General features: G+C 38.7%; 1 protein-coding gene across 1 annotated transcript in view; it reads right to left on the reverse strand.

The window, feature by feature from the left end:
- The window catches only part of LOC133665202 (kinesin heavy chain-like), a 43,049-nt gene that overhangs the window by 1,240 nt on the left and 22,169 nt on the right, over nucleotides 1-19,640 (reverse strand). Inside the window, exons 6-18 of the mRNA XM_062070445.1 lie at nucleotides 17,075-17,130; nucleotides 16,900-16,987; nucleotides 16,681-16,805; nucleotides 16,513-16,617; nucleotides 14,075-14,223; nucleotides 13,862-14,010; nucleotides 12,713-12,870; nucleotides 12,580-12,648; nucleotides 12,300-12,506; nucleotides 12,038-12,184; nucleotides 8,907-9,095; nucleotides 5,851-5,968; nucleotides 5,686-5,762 (exon numbers count right to left, since the gene is read on the reverse strand). Of these exons, the coding sequence (XP_061926429.1) occupies nucleotides 5,686-5,762; nucleotides 5,851-5,968; nucleotides 8,907-9,095; nucleotides 12,038-12,184; nucleotides 12,300-12,506; nucleotides 12,580-12,648; nucleotides 12,713-12,870; nucleotides 13,862-14,010; nucleotides 14,075-14,223; nucleotides 16,513-16,617; nucleotides 16,681-16,805; nucleotides 16,900-16,987; nucleotides 17,075-17,130 (1,637 nt within the window). The remainder of the gene's footprint in view (nucleotides 1-5,685; nucleotides 5,763-5,850; nucleotides 5,969-8,906; nucleotides 9,096-12,037; nucleotides 12,185-12,299; nucleotides 12,507-12,579; nucleotides 12,649-12,712; nucleotides 12,871-13,861; nucleotides 14,011-14,074; nucleotides 14,224-16,512; nucleotides 16,618-16,680; nucleotides 16,806-16,899; nucleotides 16,988-17,074; nucleotides 17,131-19,640) is intronic.

The raw sequence follows: 19,640 nt of genomic DNA on the forward strand, positions 1-19,640 counted from the left end.
TTATACAGCATTATTCACATGTGAATAATATACATACAGTCTATTATACAGCATTATTCACATGTGAATAACATAAAGACAATCTATTATACAGCATTATTCACATGTGAATAACATAAATACAGTCTATTATACAGCATTATTCACATGTGAATAATATAAATACAGTCTATTATACAGCATTATTCACATGTGAATAATATAAATACAGTCTATTATACAGCATTATTCACATGTGAATAATATAAATACAGTCTATTATACAGCATTATTCATATGTGAATAATATACATACAGTCTATTATACAGCATTATTCACATGTGAATAACATAAAGACAATCTATTATACAGCATTATTCACATGTGAATAATATAAATACAGTCTATTATACAGCATTATTCACATGTGAATAACATAAATACAGTCTATTATACAGCATTATTCACATGTGAATAATATAAATACAGTCTATTATACAGCATTATTCACATGTGAATAATATAAATACAGTCTATTATACAGCATTATTCACATGTGAATAATATACATACAGTCTATTATACAGCATTATTCACATGTGAATAATATAAATACAGTCTATTATACAGCATTATTCACATGTGAATAACATAAATACAGTCTATTATACAGCATTATTCACATGTGAATAATATAAATACAGTCTATTATACAGCATTATTCACATGTGAATAACATAAATACAGTCTATTATACAGCATTATTCACATGTGAATAATATAAATACAGTCTATTATACAGCATTATTTACATGTGAATAACATAAATACAATCTATTATACAGCATTATTCACATGTGAATAATATAAATACAGTCTATTATACAGCATTATTCACATGTGAATAATATACATACAGTCTATTATACAGCATTATTCACATGTGAATAACATAAAGACAATCTATTATACAGCATTATTCACATGTGAATAATATAAATACAGTCTATTATACAGCATTATTCACATGTGAATAACATAAATACAGTCTATTATACAGCATTATTCACATGTGAATAATATAAATACAGTCTATTATACAGCATTATTCACATGTGAATAATATAAATACAGTCTATTATACAGCATTATTCACATGTGAATAATATACATACAGTCTATTATACAGCATTATTCACATGTGAATAATATAAATACAGTCTATTATACAGCATTATTCACATGTGAATAACAAATACAGTCTATTATACAGCATTATTCACATGTGAATAATATAAATACAGTCTATTATACAGCATTATTCACATGTGAATAACATAAATACAGTCTATTATACAGCATTATTCACATGTGAATAATATAAATACAGTCTATTATACAGCATTATTTACATGTGAATAACATACATGCAGTCTATTATACAGCATTATTTACATGTGAATAACATAAATACAATCTATTATACAGCATTATTCACACGTGAATAATATAAATACAGTCTATCATACAGCATTATTTACGTGTGAATAACATACATGCAGTCTATTATACAGCATTATTTACATGTGAATAATATAAATACAGTCTATTATACAGCATTATTCACATGTGAATAATATAAATACAGTCTATTATACAGCATTATTCACATGTGAATAATATAAATACAGTCTATTATACAGCATTATTCACATGTGAATAATATAAATACAGTCTATTATACAGCATTATTCACATGTGAATAATATAAATACAGTCTATTATACAGCATTATTCACATGTGAATAATATAAATACAGTCTATTATACAGCATTATTCACATGTGAATAATATAAATACAGTCTATTATACAGCATTATTCACATGTGAATAATATAAATACAGTCTATTATACAGCATTATTCACATGTGAATAATATAAATACAGTCTATTATGCAGCATTATTCACATGTGAATAATATAAATACAGTCTATTATACAGCATTATTCACATGTGAATAATATAAATATAGTCTACTATACAGCATTATTTACGTGTGAATAACATACATGCAGTCTATTATACAGCATTATTTACATGTGAATAACAAATAGTCTATTATACAGCATTATTCACATGTGAATAATATAAATACAGTCTATTATACAGCATTATTCACATGTGAATAATATAAATAGTCTATTATATAGCATTATTCACATGTGAATAATATAAATACAGTCTATTATACAGTATTATTCACATGTGAATAATATATATATATATATTAGGGGTGTGGGAAAAAATGTATTCGAATTCGAATTGTGATTCTCACGTTGTGCGATTCAAAATCGATTCTCATTTTTTAAAAATCGATTTTTTTTAAATTTATTTATTTAAAAAAAAAAAGTTTTTTAAATTAATCAATCCAACAAAACAATACACAGCAATACCATAATAATGCAATCCAATTCCAAAAGCAAAGCCGAGCCAGCAACACTCAGAAGTGCAATAAACACAACAATTGAGAGGAGACACAAACACCACACACAACAATTGAGAGGAGACACAAACACCACACACAACAATTGAGAGGAGACACAAACACCACACACAAAAATTGAGAGGAGACACAAACACCACACACAACAATTGAGAGGAGACACAAACACCACACACAACAATTGAGAGGAGACACAAACACCACACAGAACAAACCAAAAGTAGTCAAACAAAAATGAATATTATCAACAACAGTATCAATATTAGTTACAATTTCAACATAGCAGTGATTCAAAATCCCTCATTGACATTATCATTAGACATCCATCCATCCATTTTCTACCGCTTGTCCCTTTTTGGAGTCGCGGGGGGGTGCTGGAGCCTATCTCAGCTGCATTCGGGCGGAAGGCGGGGTGCACCCTGGACAAGTCACCACCTCATCGCAGATCATTAGACATTTATAAAAAAGAACAATAGTGTGACAGTGGCTTACACTTGCATCGCATCTCATAAGCTTGACAACACACAGTGTCCAATATTTTCACAAAGATAAAATAAGTCATATTTTTGCTTCATTTAATAGTTCAAACAAATGTACATTATTGTAATCAGTTGATAAAACATTGTCCTTTACAATTATAAAAGCTTTACTACTCTGCTTGCATGTCAGCAGACTGGGGTAGATCCTGCTGAAATCTATGTATTACATCAATAGACAATCCTTTTCAATCGGGAAAATATCCTTTTTTGAATCGAGAATCGTGTTGAATTGAAAAAAAAATCGACTTTGAATCGAATCGTGACCCCAAGAATCGATATTGAATCGAATCGTGGGACACCCAAAGATTCACAGCCCTAATATATATATATATATATATATATATATATATATATATATATATATATATATATATATATATATATATATATATATATATATATATATATATACACACACACACATTACATCCATCCATATAGACACCTTTATACATATGTACATCATGTCATGGCGGTCTTGAGTTTCCAATCATTTCTACAACTCTTATTTTTTTGTGATGTAGTGATTGGAGCACATACTTGGTTACAAAAAACATTCAGGAAGTTTGCTTCTTTTATGAATTTATTATGGCTCTACTGAAAATGTGCTGGGTCAAAAGTATACATACAATGCCGAGCACCCACGTGGGATTGATGGCAACTTTTAATCTTTATAAGATTTTTTTTAAATCAATCTTGTTATTAGTTTTGTGGCGACTTTGGTCCGTTTTACGTAATAACAAAGACACAAATCATATTGTCTATAATTAGCAAAGTCTAACCAAGATCTCATTTTGCCCGATAATGACTTAACGATACAGTCATATTAACTTTGAACACACTGCACACAGGCCAATGAAGACATACTTAGTCAACAGCCATACATGTCACACTAAGAGTGGCAGTTTGAACAATGCCAACACTGTCATAAACATGTGCCATATAGTGAAACCACACTAAACAACACTGTCATAAACATGTGCCATATAGTGAAACCACACTAAACAACACTGTCATAAACGTGCCATATAGTGAAACCACACTAAACAACACTGTCATAAACATGTGCCATATAGTGAAACCACACTAAACAACACTGTCATAAACATGTGCCATATAGTGAAACCACACTAAACAACACTGTCATAAACATGTGCCATATAGTGAAACCACACTAAACAACACTGTCATAAACATGTGCCATATAGTGAAACCACACTAAACAACACTGTCATAAACGTGCCATATAGTGAAACCACACTAAACAACACTGTCATAAACGTGCCATATAGTGAAACCACACTAAACAACACTGTCATAAACATGTGCCATATAGTGAAACCACACTAAACAACACTGTCATAAACATGTGCCATATAGTGAAACCACACTAAACAACACTGTCATAAACATGTGCCATATAGTGAAACCACACTAAACAACACTGTCATAAACATGTGCCATATAGTGAAACCACACTAAACAACAACGACAAACACATTTTTGGAAGAATATTTGCACCGCAACACAACAGAAACACTACAGAACAAATTCCCAGAATTCCCTGCAGCACCAACTTTTCCGGGACTCTAAAATATAAACAAACGCCGTTGGTGGATCTACACCTAACATCCACTGTAATGATACCACGTACAATAGCGTATCTAGTCGATACTACTATGATTAAATTGGTTTTTTTTTTTAACATCACAAAATCTTTTTATTTATTTTTTATTTATATTATATTTATAAAGTCAGGAAATATTTCCATGGACACATGAGGACTTTGAATATGACCAATGTATGATCCTGTAACTACTTGGTATCGGATTGATACCTAAATGTGTGGTATCATCCAAAACTAATGTCAAGTATCAAAGAAGAGAAGAATAAGTGATTATCACATTTGAACAGAAGTGTAGATAGAACATGTTCAAACAGAAAATAAGCAGATATTAACAGTAAATGAACAAGTGGATGAATCCTCAATTTTTACAGTTTGTCCCTCATAATGAGTACAAAATTATAGGTGTATAAATGACACAATATGTTACTGCATACGTCAGCAGACTAATTAGGAGTCTTTGTTTGTTTACTTACTACTAAAAGACAAGTTGTCTAGTATGTTGACTATTTTATTTAAGGACTAAATGACAATAATAAACATATGTTTCATGGACACTAACATTTTTTTTTTTACATTTTTTGTGGTCTCCTTTATTTAGAAAAGTACAGAAATACTTTTCGTACCGGTACCAAAATATTGGTATCAGGACAACACTAATACACACATACCCACTGGCAGAAATGTATATCGGCACCTATGACCCCAAATACAGGTCAAAAGTGGTAAAGGAATGGCCAAATCAGGCTAGAATGAAGGTTTTAGAATGTCCTTCCCAAAGTCCTGACTTAAACGTGTGGACAATGCTGAAGAAACAAGTCCATGTCAGAAAAGCAACACATTTAGCTGAACTGCAGCAATTTTGTGGTCAAAAATTCCAGCAGAAGCTTGTGGATGGCTACCAAAAGTGCCTTATTGCAGGTCAACTTGCCAAGGGACATGTAAGCAAATATTAACATTGCTGTATGTATACTTTTCACCCTCACATTTTCAGTAGACCCATAATAAATAATATATATACTGTATATATATCTACCTTCATGTCCACAGCATCTTTCAGGCGACTCAGGTGTTCTTTCTCTTTGTCCATCACGCTCACCTGCTGTAATTGATCTTCACAACAACACCACAGACTGTCATTAGACTGTCAGCCAATCATAGGACAGCATGAACCATCATACAGGTGGTAAGCATCTCCAACCTTGAGCCCGAACCTTGGCCACTTCCTCCATGAGAGCATCTTGACTTTCCTCCAGCTGTCGTTTGGTGAGCTCCATCTTGTGGAGGTCTTCTATCAGCGACGACATCTTCACCTCAAGCTTCAAACAAACCATATAATGGTAATACCACTAATTATCCATTGTCAGACAATTGTTCTATTCGTAGAAAACAACAAGTACTAACATACACAAGTAGAATCAAGACAACTGGACCTCTTGTTTGAGAAGACGTTTCACCTTTCATCTGAAAGGCTTTCAGTTCTAAATTTTAGATCCAGAGTTTGCTAAATCTGTCCCTAAGGCGCTTCTCGATGGCCTCGTTGTGCCAAGCTGTCCATCCATCTTCTCCTTTGAGATGTTGACGTCAAAAATTTTCAGCCAGGGTTAAAGTAGACAAGTGTGCGAACAAAATGAGACGTTAAGCACCGAGCTACGTGAAAGTATGGCTGAGCTACAAGAGGAGGTAATCTTGTCTTTTTGCTGTTTGTCTCAAAGCAATCCTTGATGGTATGAGGAAGGTTGATGAAGCACGGTAGTTGAAACTGTAGAACTCATATAGCGTGACAAAATAGGCCTACATGTGCACTAAACCTGACAAAACAGGCCTACATGTGCAATAAACCTGACAAAATAGGCCTACATGTGCAATAAACCTGACAAAATAGGCCTACATGCGCACTAAACCTGACAAAATAGGCCTACATGCGCACTAAACCTGACAAAATAGGCCTACATGTGCACTAAACCTGACAAAATAGGCCTACAATGCACTAAACCTGACAAAATAGGCCTACATGTGCACTAAACCTGACAAAACAGGCCTACATGTGCAATAAACCTGACAAAATAGGCCTACATGTGCAATAAACCTGACAAAATAGGCCTACATGCGCACTAAACCTGACAAAATAGGCCTACATGCGCACTAAACCTGACAAAATAGGCCTACATGTGCACTAAACCTGACAAAATAGGCCTACATGTGCACTAAACCTGACAAAATAGGCCTACATGTGCACTAAACCTGACAAAATAGGCCTACATGTGCAATAAACCTGACAAAATAGGCCTACATGTGCACTAAACCTGACAAAATAGGCCTACATGTGCAATAAACCTGACAAAATAGGCCTACATGTGCACTAAACCTGACAAAATAGGCCTACATGTGCAATAAACCTGACAAAATAGGCCTACATGTGCAATAAACCTGACAAAACAGGCCTACATGTGCAATAAACCTGACAAAATAGGCCTACATGTGCAATAAACCTGACAAAATAGGCCTACATGTGCACTAAACATGACAAACCAGGCCTACATGTGCACTAAACCTGACAAAACAGGCCTACATGTGCAATAAACCTGACAAAATAGGCCTACATGTGCACTAAACCTGACAAAATAGGCCTACATGTGCACTAAACCTGACAAAATAGGCCTACATGTGCACTAAACATGACAAACCAGGCCTACGTGTGCACTAAAACTGACAAAATAGGCCTACATGTGCAATAAACCTGACAAAATAGGCCTACATGTGCACTAAACCTGACAAAATAGGCCTACATGTGCACTAAACATGACAAACCAGGCCTACATGTGCACTAAACCTGACAAAACAGGCCTACATGTGCAATAAACCTGACAAAATAGGCTTACATGTGCACTAAACCTGACAAAATAGGCCTACATGTGCACTAAACCTGACAAACCAGGCCTACATGTGCAATAAACCTGACAAAATAGGCCTACATGTGCACTAAACCTGACAAAATAGGCCTACATGTGCACTAAACATGACAAACCAGGCCTACATGTGCACTAAACCTGACAAAACAGGCCTACATGTGCAATAAACCTGACAAAATAGGCTTACATGTGCACTAAACCTGACAAAACAGGCCTACATGTGCAATAAACCTGACAAAATAGGCTTACATGTGCACTAAACCTGACAAAATAGGCCTACATGTGCACTAAACCTGACAAACCAGGCCTACATGTGCAATAAACCTGACAAAATAGGCCTACATGTGCACTAAACCTGACAAAATAGGCCTACATGTGCACTAAACATGACAAACCAGGCCTACATGTGCACTAAACCTGACAAAATAGGCCTACATGTGCAATAAACCTGACAAAATAGGCCTACATGTGCACTAAACATGACAAACCAGGCCTACATGTGCACTAAACCTGACAAAATAGGCCTACATGTGCACTAAACATGACAAACCAGGCCTACATGTGCACTAAACCTGACAAAACAGGCCTACATGTGCAATAAACCTGACAAAATAGGCCTACATGTGCACTAAACCTGACAAAACAGGCCTACATGTGCAATAAACCTGACAAACCAGGCCTACATGTGCACTAAACCTGACAAAATAGGCCTACATGTGCACTAAACCTGACAAAATAGGCCTACATGTGCACTAAACATGACAAACCAGGCCTACATGTGCACTAAACCTGACAAAACAGGCCTACATGTGCAATAAACCTGACAAAATAGGCTTACATGTGCACTAAACCTGACAAAATAGGCCTACATGTGCACTAAACCTGACAAAATAGGCTTACATGTGCAATAAACCTGACAAAATAGGCCTACATGTGCACTAAACATGACAAACCAGGCCTACATGTGCACTAAACCTGACAAAACAGGCCTACATGTGCAATAAACCTGACAAAATAGGCTTACATGTGCACTAAACCTGACAAAATAGGCCTACATGTGCACTAAACCTGACAAACCAGGCCTACATGTGCAATAAACCTGACAAAATAGGCCTACATGTCCTGGGTATGACTCAAAACTGCATCCGGTGATGAGGCTTCAGTTCGGGAGTTTTGGGGAAGGTGGAGTTACATTGCAGTCATCATTGCTCTCGGAATCCATCCATTCTGAGGACAGTCATACTCGACTACGAGTGACTGCCGATGATGATGATGATGATGATTGAGGGACTGTTGAGGATGAATAAGCAGTGTACTATTCAAGAACTATAAAAGAGTCACTTACCTGTGAGATGGTGAACTGCCTTGAAATGAGCTCCTTGTCATTGGCTTCTATTTTGTTGATGTTCTGTGCCAGGCTGACCTCCATCTGTTTACTGCGACTCGCCAGCGATTTCACCTCTGACTTGGTCTTTGTGACGTACAGACGAGCTGTTGTGAACTCGTCCTCCATCATTCCACTCGTTTCTGTCATCTTTAGAAACAAAATATTTCACCTTTATTATATGAATAGAAACCATGACTTGAATTTCAAGCCGTTATCATGTCTCTGTGGCTAAAGCAATGGTCACGCCAGACTAAGAACGGACACTGAGATCAAACTGCGATATACACGCTTAATTACCACTATAGCGGGTGAACATGAACCAGTGGATCAGTAGAATCTTTACCAAAGACTACAAGGTCTCTGAGTACCTCCGTGTCCTCCCACATCCCATAAACATGCATGTTAAGATAATTGTACACTCGTCAGGAAAAACGACATGAGTCGATTAATCGTGAGGATAATCGTTGACTAATCGACTATAAAAATAATCGTCAGCTGCAGCACTATTCATTAAAGATACGAATCGTCAGGGAAAACGACATTAGTCGACTAATCGTTAGGATAATCGTTGACTAATCGACTATCAAAATAATGGTCAATGCAGCACTATTCATTAAGGATACGAATCATCATGGAGAACGAAATTAGTCAACTGATCGTTATGATAGTCGTGGACTATTGGACTATCAAAATAACGGCCAGTTGCAGCCCTATTCATTAAGGATTCAAAACGCCAGGGAGAACGACAGTCGACTAATCGTTAGGATAATCGTTGACTAATCGACTATCAAAATAATGGTCAGTTGCAGCACTATTCATTAAGGATACGAATTAGTCGACATCAGTCGACTAATCGTTAGGATAATTGTTGACTAATCGACCATCAAAATAATGGTCACTTGCAGCACTATTCATTAAGGATTGGAATCGTCAGGCAGAACGACATCAGTCGACTAATTGTCAGGATAATCGTTGACTAATCGACTATCAACATAATAGTCAGTTGCAGCACTCTTCATTAAGGATACGAATAACCAGGGAGAACGACATTAGTCGACTAATCGTTATGATAATCGTGGACTATTCGACTATCAAAATAATGGTCAGTTGCAGCCCTACTCATTAAGGATATGAATCGTCAGGGAGAACAACAGTAGTCGACTAATCATTGGGATAATCGTTGACTATTCGACTATCAAAATAATCGTCAGTTGCAGCCCTAATCATTAAGGATTCGAATCGTCAGGCAGAATAATATTAGTCGACTAAACGTTGACTAATCAAACCATCAAAATAAGGGTCAGTTGCAGCACTATACATTAAGGATACGAATCGTCAGGGAGAACAACACTAGTCGACGAATCGTTAGGATAATCGTTGACTAATCGACCACCAAAATAATGGTCAGTTGCAGCACTATTCATTAAGGATACGAATCGTCAGGGAGAACAACATTAGTCGATTAATCGTTAGGATGATCGTTGACTAATCGACTATCAAAATAATGGTCAGTTGCAGCACTATTCATTAAGGATTGGAATCGCCAGGGAGAACGACATTAGTCGACTAATCTTTAGGATAATCGTTGACTAATCGACTATCAAAATAATCGTCAGTTGCAGCACTATTCATTAAGGATACGAATCGCCAGGGAGGACGACATCAGTCGACTAATCGTTAGGATAATTGTTGACTAATCGACCATCAAAATAATGGTCAGTTGCAGCCCTATTCATTAAGGATTCGAATCGTCAGGCAGAACGACAGTAGTCGACTAATCTTTAGGATAATCATTGACTATTCGACTGTCAAAATAATGGTCAATTGCAGCACTATTCATTAAGGATACGAATCGTCAGGGAGAACGACATTAGTCGACTAATCGTTAGGATAATCGTTGACTATTCGAATATCAAAATAATGGTCAGTTGCAGCACTATTCATTAAGGATACAAATCGTCAGGGAGAACGACAGTCGACTAAACATTAGGACAATCGTTGACTAATCAACTATCAAAATAATGGTCTGTTGCAGCCCTATTCATTAAGGATACGAATCGTCAGGGAGAACGACTTTATTCGACTGATCGTTAGAATAATCGTTGAATAATCGACTATCAAAATAATGGTCAGTTGCAGCACTTTTCATTAAGGATTGGAATCGTCAGGCAGAACGACATCGGTCGACTAATTGTTGGGATAATCACTGACTAATCGACTATCAAAATAATGGTCAGTTGCAGCACTATTCATTAAGGATACGAATCGTCAGGGAGAACGATATTAGTCGATTAATCGTTAGGATAATCATTGAGTAATCGACTATCAAAATAATGGTCAGTTGCAGCCCTACTCATTAAGGATACGAATCGTCAGGGAGAACGACATTAGTCGACTAATCGTTAGAATAATCATTGATTAATCAACTATCAAAATAATGGTCAGTTGCAGCACTATTCATTAAGGATTCGAATCGTCAGGGAGAACGACATTAGTCGACTAATCATTAGGATGATCGTTGACGAATCAACCATCAAAACTAGGAGTTTCCTGATACAACTTTCCCACTTCTGATACGATACTTTGAGTATTGGCCGATATCGATATTGATCCAACATAGGAATCATACATACTTTTCATTTTTTTGTAGTGTGGAATGTCAAAAAAAGTTTGATTGTCAAACAGAGAACAATGGTAGGTATGAAAAACTCTATTTAGTATCAACTGTCTGGAATAGACTTTAAGTTGAAGTGGAGTGGTAATTGTTTTTTGGCAACACCTAGTGGCCACAATAATTCCCTAAGTTAAGCTAACACGCAATTGTATAGGCTATTTAGAACTTCTTAATGTATGAGAAAAACTGTCATGACCTCACCAAAACTGGAAAAAGAGATCCCTTTATTTTGTCCGTGTTGACATCTCAAGTCCTCGTTTGCCAACGCAAAATATGAATGCCCTAAAAATACATCTGTGACCTTTGTTCTCTGCAAAAAACCCTTCTACAAATAACATTTCTAGCATCACATGCACCTTGGTGGGATGTATTAAAAACATGCCTTGAAGTTTTGTGTCCGTGCTTTGAGACTTACAGCTTTGAGCTCGGTGGTGCCAAGAGCAGCGCCGATGTCGCTGAGGTCTCTCAGCAACAGACTGAGCATGTCTGCTGACCTTTTTTTGTGATGATAGCTGAGATCCTGCAGAGCCACCAGTTCCCTCTGGACTGTCTCCAGACCAACCTGGAGCACACCCGGCAGTTAGTATTAAAGATAAGACCATGCTATTTCAATGTGAAGAACTGATCAGCAACTGAGCTGGGAAATACGGGGATACACCTTTAAGTGACCGACTTACAGTTTTGTGGGCAAGTTCCTCATTCAGTTGTTGGTTGCAGCGACTCTTGTTCTCCACTTCCTGGCTCTTCTGGTCATAGTTGACCGCGAGTTCCTCCAATGCCTGAAGAATCTCCTTAACTTCGTCTTTGGCCGAGCCATTGTCCTTCTGCACCCGTGACATTTCCTCCTGGAGACGCTGGTAGGCCTGGTGCTTCGACGCCAACAGCTGGGGGGGGGGGGGGAGTCAAGTGGACTCATGTGTACTCTTATTATGGCTCGGAATGCCAGGAAAGACTCACCTCATCCTGATCCAGAAGCTGCTGCTTCAGATTCTCTATGGTCTGACTCTGATGGTTGAGTTCTTCATCCTGAAGCACAATCAGTAGCAGTTAGTGTTTTTTCTCTCTGAAACTTGCTGCTAGAGAAACTCACTTTGTCATCCAGCTGATGGTACAGCTGAGTGATAATTGTCTCGTATTGCATTTTCTCCTCATTTGACAGGGGAACGACGGCTGGGGCCAAGCTGTCCATCACTTCCTCACCGCTGCTCTTCTTGCTTCTGTTCTGCTCCTCCAAAGGTACTGAATCACCTAGAAGGCCAACACGAATCATTAGAGGGAAACAAGACGGTTCTATTTGTGGGTGTGCCAGTTTCTTGGTTTCGGTGTCTGAACAAAGATTTATCCAGGGAACTGTTTCGCGCGACCAGTCTTCCTTCCTTCCATCCATCCATCCATCCATCCATCTTCAACCGCTTATCCGGAATCGGGTCACAGGGACAACAGCTCCAGCAGAGACCCCCAGACTTCCCTCTACATAGCAACATTAGCAACTTCCTCCTGGGGAAAGCATTCCCAGGCCATAGAGGAGATGTAATCCCCCCCCATCTGGTCCTTGGCCTGCCGCGGGGTCTCCTCCCAGTGGGACGTGCAACGAGGACCTCCTTAGGGAGACGCTCATGAGGCATCCGCACAAGATGCGCGAACCACCTAAGCTGGCTCCTTTCCAAGCGAAGGAGCAGCGGCTCCACTCTGAGTCTCTCTCGGGTGACTGAACTTCTCACCCTATGTCTAAGGGAGATGCCAGCCACCCTTCTGAGGAAACTCATTTCAGCCACTTGTATCTGCGATCTTATTTTTTCGGTCATGACCCACACTTCATGACCATAGGTGAGAGTAGGAATGTAGATAGCTCGGTAGACCGAGAGCTTTGCCTTCTGGCTCAGCTCTCGTTTCGTCACAACAGTTGTGACCAGTCTTCCTCTCAGGGAATAAAACACACTGGTCAATCCCAAGTTCTTTTGGATGACATGGATGTTGAGTAAAAAGGACCCCAGAGACAGAATGGCACAATACCACGTTTTACTGAAGCTTCAGGAGACCAGCCCTTACAATGCAACCATAGCATCAGCAAGCGAGGTCTAAATCCAAACAAAAAGAGTCAGCTTATGTAGAGCGAAAACAGCCCCTCTCACCCAGAAAGGAACACAGCTGCTTATTTCAAAACAGATAAGGAACTGGCCAAAACCGGTCGACTAACAGTGTCATCAAAAGATGTGACGAATAAAAGTTGTTTCCTCACCTTTCCTCCAGCGTTTCAGCTCGTTCTCCTGCTTCTGGACTGTGATGGTCAGACTTCGAGTCTTCTCCTTCTCTTTCTCGTACTTCTTCTTCCATTCCTCAGCAGTCAGCTCCAGGTTGACGGACACAGAGTTCTTGATGGTTTTTGCCCTGAAATGTAGTAAGTCCAGATGTGCCCAAGTCCTGCTCGACACACAATTTCAAAGACTCGTACCTCTGTCCAAACATGAGGGTGGACTTAGTTTCTGCCTCGTTATAGATGGATGGAGAGCAGCAGATGATGATGGTGGTTCGGCAGTTTCCTCCCAGGGAGTCTTGTAGGATTCGGGTCATTTTACTGTCCCTGTATGGAACGTGACTTTTCTACACACACACAAAAATGACCAATATCACTTCCTAAACAGGTCTTAACTTGGTGTTCCCATCCTTCAGTCGGAGGGGGGCCACCAATCAGTATGGATAAATTTCCGTGAAAAAGTATGTGATCGTTATTAAATATGAATGCCCTTTTATGCCAGGCACAAACGCCGATTCCCTCTGGCTGTTACTGTATTTATTTTTAGCTCCCGGTGTGGAGCCGCTCCCTTAAACTGCTGCTGATTCCGATACAATTATCGAGGAGTGAGATCGGCCGATACCAATAACGATATTAAACTGTACATTTTCAACGTATGGCAGTTTAACGATACCAACACAATATTTAAATTATGTTTTATATACAAAATGTTCTGTACTTATTGTCATTTTGTATTACAATATTTCATCTTTTACTTTCTGTTTTTTTGCGCTATTTTATGCACTTTTAACTGATTTATATGCAGAATGTTCTGTATTGTGGTTTTTATTACATTTTTTACCTTTCTTTTTTGTCGCTATTTTTATACATTTTTAACTGTGTTTTATCTATAGAATGTTCTGTACTTAGTGTTTTTTTAATCATTATTTTTAAATCTTTTATTTTTCTGTTTCTGCGCTATTTTTATGCATTTTTAAGTGTTTTATATATAGAATGTTCTGTACTCGTCAGGGAGAACGACATTAGTCGACTAATCCTTAGGATAATCATTGACTAATCGACTATCAAAATAGTCGAAGTTGCTGCCCTATTCATTAAGGATTCGAATGGTCAGGGAGGACGACATCAGTCGACTAATCGTTAGGATAATCGTTGACTAATCGACTATCAAAATAGCCGTCAGTTGCTGCCCTATTCATTAAGGATTCGAATGGTTGGGGAGAACGACATTAGTCGACTAATCGTTAGGATAATTGTTGACTAATCGACTATCAAAATAGTCGTCAGTTGCTGCCCTATTCATTAAGGATTTGAATGGTCGGGGAGAACGACATTAGTCGACTAATCGTTAGGATAATCGTTGACTAATCGACTATCAAAATAGTCGTCAGTTGCTGCCCTATTCATTAAGGATTCGAATGGTCGGGGAGAACAACATTAGTCGACTAATCGTTAGGATAATCGTTCACTAATCGACTATCAAAATAGTCATCAGTTGCTGCCCTATTCATTAAGGATTTGAATGGTCGGGGAGAACGACATTAGTCGACTAATCGTTAGGATAATCGTTGACTAATCAACTTTCCCAATAGTCGTCAGTTGCTGCCCTATTCATTAAGGATTCGAATGGTCGGGGAGAACGACATTAGTCGACTAATCGTTAGGATAATCGTTGACTAATAGACTATCAAAACAGTCCTCAGATGCTGCCCTATTCATTAAGCATTGAATGGTCGGGGAGAACGACATTAGTTGACTAATCGTTAGGATAATCGTTGACTAATCGACTATCAAAATAGTCGTCAGTTGCTGCCCTATTCATTAAGGATTCAAATGGTCGGGGAGAACGACATTAGTCGACTAATCGTTAGGATAATCGTTGACTAATCGACTGTCAAAATAGTCGTCAGTTGCTGCCCTATTCATTAAGGATTGAATGGTCGGGGATAACGACATTAGTCGACTAATCCTTAGGATACTCGTTGACTAATCGACTATCAAAATAGTCGAAGTTCCTACCCTATTCATTAAGGATTCGAATGGTCGGGGAGGACGACATTAGTTGACTAATCGTTAGGATAATCGTTGACTAATCGACTATCAAAATAGTCGTCAGTTGCTGCCCTATTCATTAAGGATTCGAATGGTCGGGGAGAATGACATTAGTCACCCTATTCATTAAGGATTTGAATCGTCGGGGAGAATGACATTAATCGACTAATCGTTAGGATGATCGTTGACTAATCGACTATCAAAATAGTCGTCCGTTGCTGCCCTATTCATTAAGGATTTGAATGGTCGGGGAGAACGACATTAGTCGACTAATCGTTAGGATAATCGTTGACTAATCGACTATCAAAATAGTCGTCAGTTGCTGCCCTATTCATTAAGGATTGGAATCGTCGGGGGAAACGACATTAGTCGACTAATCGTTGGATAATCGTTGACTAATTGACTATCAAAATAATGGTCAGCTGCAGCCCTATTCATTAAGGATTGGAATCGTCGGGGAAAACGACATTAGTCGACTAATCGTTGGATAATCGTTGACTAATTGACTATCAAAATAATGGTCAGCTGCAGCCCTATTCATTAAGAATTGGAATGGTCGGGGAAAAGGACAAGAGGTGACCAACCTTTCCCTCGCTCAGAGCTGCAATGACGTTGCCAAGAGCCGACAGAGACTTGTTGATGTTCTTGGCTTCATCCAAAACGGCTCCCTCAGCTCCAGTCTTACTCACCTGAATGGTGACAAGAGATGGTCGGTGAGGCGGGCGAAGCATTGAGCACAAGGAAAAGCTCACCTTCTCGCTGCCCGCCAGGTCCACCAGGTAAAGTTTGCCCGACAGCTTGGTCTCGGTCTCCACGTTCTCCTGCTTGATGCTGATGAGGAAAATGCAGTGGCTGCGCGAGCTGTGCTCGTTCATGTCTGCAAACACACACACCAAACACAACGTCTGGCCGGGAGATCTTTTTTTTCCAACGTGGATGGCCGACACATTTAAGTGGTGAATCTCAATCACTTGTAACGGCGACGTGCCGGTTGGATTTCCCCTCGTCGATGACGTCCATGATCTCCTCTGGACTGGACACAAAACGCTCCGTGCAGCCCTGGAAGGGCGAAAAAGGAATGATCGCAATTGCAAAATAAGCAGAAAGGGATCAAAAGGAACAGGACGGAAGAAGGAAAAATGGTACCTTCACATAGGGAACCCTGTTTTTATCCTCATGAACAGCCAGGTTGGTCTTTGACACTAAAATATCACAAATAAACCAAAACATACACAAATATGAAGTAGTGATTTCAAATGAGGCATCCACCTATTTTAATTGTGCCTATGTTTTCAAAGGTACTTGATAAGGTTGCATGGTATACCGGTACTAGTATAGTATTGCGGTACTAATGATTGATAAACGGTACTATAGTCTGTTTGAAAAGTTATCACTGGAGGACGAGGAATATTTAAACATGCTTCACTACACACCGTAGGAGGATACAATAGCTCACCGCCGTCACAATGTAAACAAATGCCATGGGTGGATCTACACCTGACATCCACTGTAATGATACCAAGTACAAGAGTGTATCCATTCGATACTACTATGATTACATCGATATGTTTTATCGGCACAAAATCTTCTTTCGTTTTTTAAAATATATATGATGTTTATAAAGTCAGTAAATACGTCCCTGGACACATGAGGACTTTGAATATGACCAATGTATGATCCTGTAACTACTTGGTATCGCATCGATACCTAAATGTGTGGTATCATCCAAAACTAATGTAAAGTGTCAAAGAAGAGAAGAATAAGTGATTATTACATTTGAACAGAAGTGTAGATAGAACATGTTAAAACAGAAACCAGCACGACACCTACCCTTTACATCAGTATTTTTTAACCATATTATTATTGATTTATTAGGTTTTATATTTTATTGTATGATCCTGCAACTACTTGGTATCGGATCTATACCTAAATGTGTGGTATCATCCAAAACTAATGTAAAGTGTCAAAGAAGAGAAGAATAAGTGATTATCACATTTTAACAGAAGTGTAGATAGAACATGTTCAAACAGAAAATAAGCAGATATTAACAGTAAATGAACAAGTAGATTAATAATCCATTTTTACAGTTTGTCCCTCATAATGTGTACAAAATAATAGGTGTATAAATGACACAATATGTTACTGCATACGTCAGCAGACTAATTAGGAGTCTTTGTTTGTTTACTTACTACTAAAAGACAAGTTGTCTAGTATGTTCACTATTTTATTTGAGGACTAAATGACAATAATAAACATATGTTTCATGTACACTAACATTTTTTGTCAAAATAAAGACAATAATGACATTTTTTGTGGTCCCCTTGGTTTAGAAAAGTATCGAAATACATTTTGATATTGGTATGGGCACAACCCTAGTACTTAAGAAGCTGGTGGCTGAACAACTGATGACCCACTTAGAGGAAGATAATTGACTAAATCCTAAACAATTTGGATTCCGGCCCAAACATTCTACTGAAATGGCTTCACCGAAATGACCAGATGCAGTTTGGACAAGAGTAAATATGTGGGAGCAGTATTTTTAGATTTAAAAAAAAAAAAAGCTTTCGACACTATAAATCACCTAGTTTTGACGACACAATTGAAACAATTTCATGCACCAAAACAAACCATAAATTGGTTTAAATCATATCTTGAATAGCGACAACAATGTGTAAATAAATGGTGTCAAATCAGGCGGGAAAAAAGTGTGATTTGGGCAGTGGTGGGCCTTCTCTGCTGGCCTAACATAACCAGAAATCATGATCATAATTAAAGATAAAAGTCATTTTTAACTGACTTTGCCTAAATATGTACAAGTATTCATATTCTCTTTATGTCATATTATGCTCCTTTACTTTGTATCCAATCAGAATTCAGCTAGCTTATGTTGCCATGCTGTACCAAATCTGCCGTCAGAATCAACAATGTGTGTGCACTGTAAGTGAACGGGCACATACAGTTGATAGATCATTGCCATAGCCACTCAGGTCACCAGTTGTCGTCAGTAAGGCCTTCTAGCTAGCCTCACCTTGAACGTGACATTTACACTCCTGTGATTGGATACTCACTGGTGTGAGCCGCGGCAGAGCCACACCCGTGACCGTTAGCGGATATAGCTACTTTTTTAACCCACAATGGCCGAAAGAGAGCAAAACGTTGATTAGATTGCAGGTATAGGCCATTTTCAGGAAGGGCCGGCCGACTCCCAGCTGGTGAAGAAATGGTTTGTCCGCCACTGCCAATCGAATCAAGCGACTACGAGCAGTACCACTGGCTTACAGCTTCTGATGGGTGCTGCAAATTGTGAGTTCAAATGTTTTATTTATTTGTTTTCTCACATTTCATAAGGTGACGTTCCACATCCCAAGAGCTAGCTTATGTAGCCGAGGATCGGACTGCCAGTGCCCTGCCTTCGGCTGCCACCCAGCTCACATTGCACCCGACCTCTATGGCCCCTGCTATGGGTGGTGAGCCCATTGGAGGGGGGACCCATGTTGCCTCTTCGGGCTGTGCCCGGCCGGGTCTGGCCAGACCCGGCCACCAGGCGCTCGCCATCGTACCCCACCTCCGGGCCTGGCTCCAGAGGGGGTCCCCGGTGACCCGTGTCCGGGCGAGGGAAATCTGGGTCGTTTGTTTGTATTTTTCATGGAGGTCTTCAAGCTGCTCTTTGTCTGATCCCTCACCTAGGACCAGTTTGTCTTGGGAGACCCTA

The sequence above is a fragment of the Entelurus aequoreus genome, linkage group LG14 (assembly GCF_033978785.1).
Source record: "Entelurus aequoreus isolate RoL-2023_Sb linkage group LG14, RoL_Eaeq_v1.1, whole genome shotgun sequence".
Classification (NCBI taxonomy): Eukaryota; Metazoa; Chordata; class Actinopteri; order Syngnathiformes; family Syngnathidae; genus Entelurus; species Entelurus aequoreus.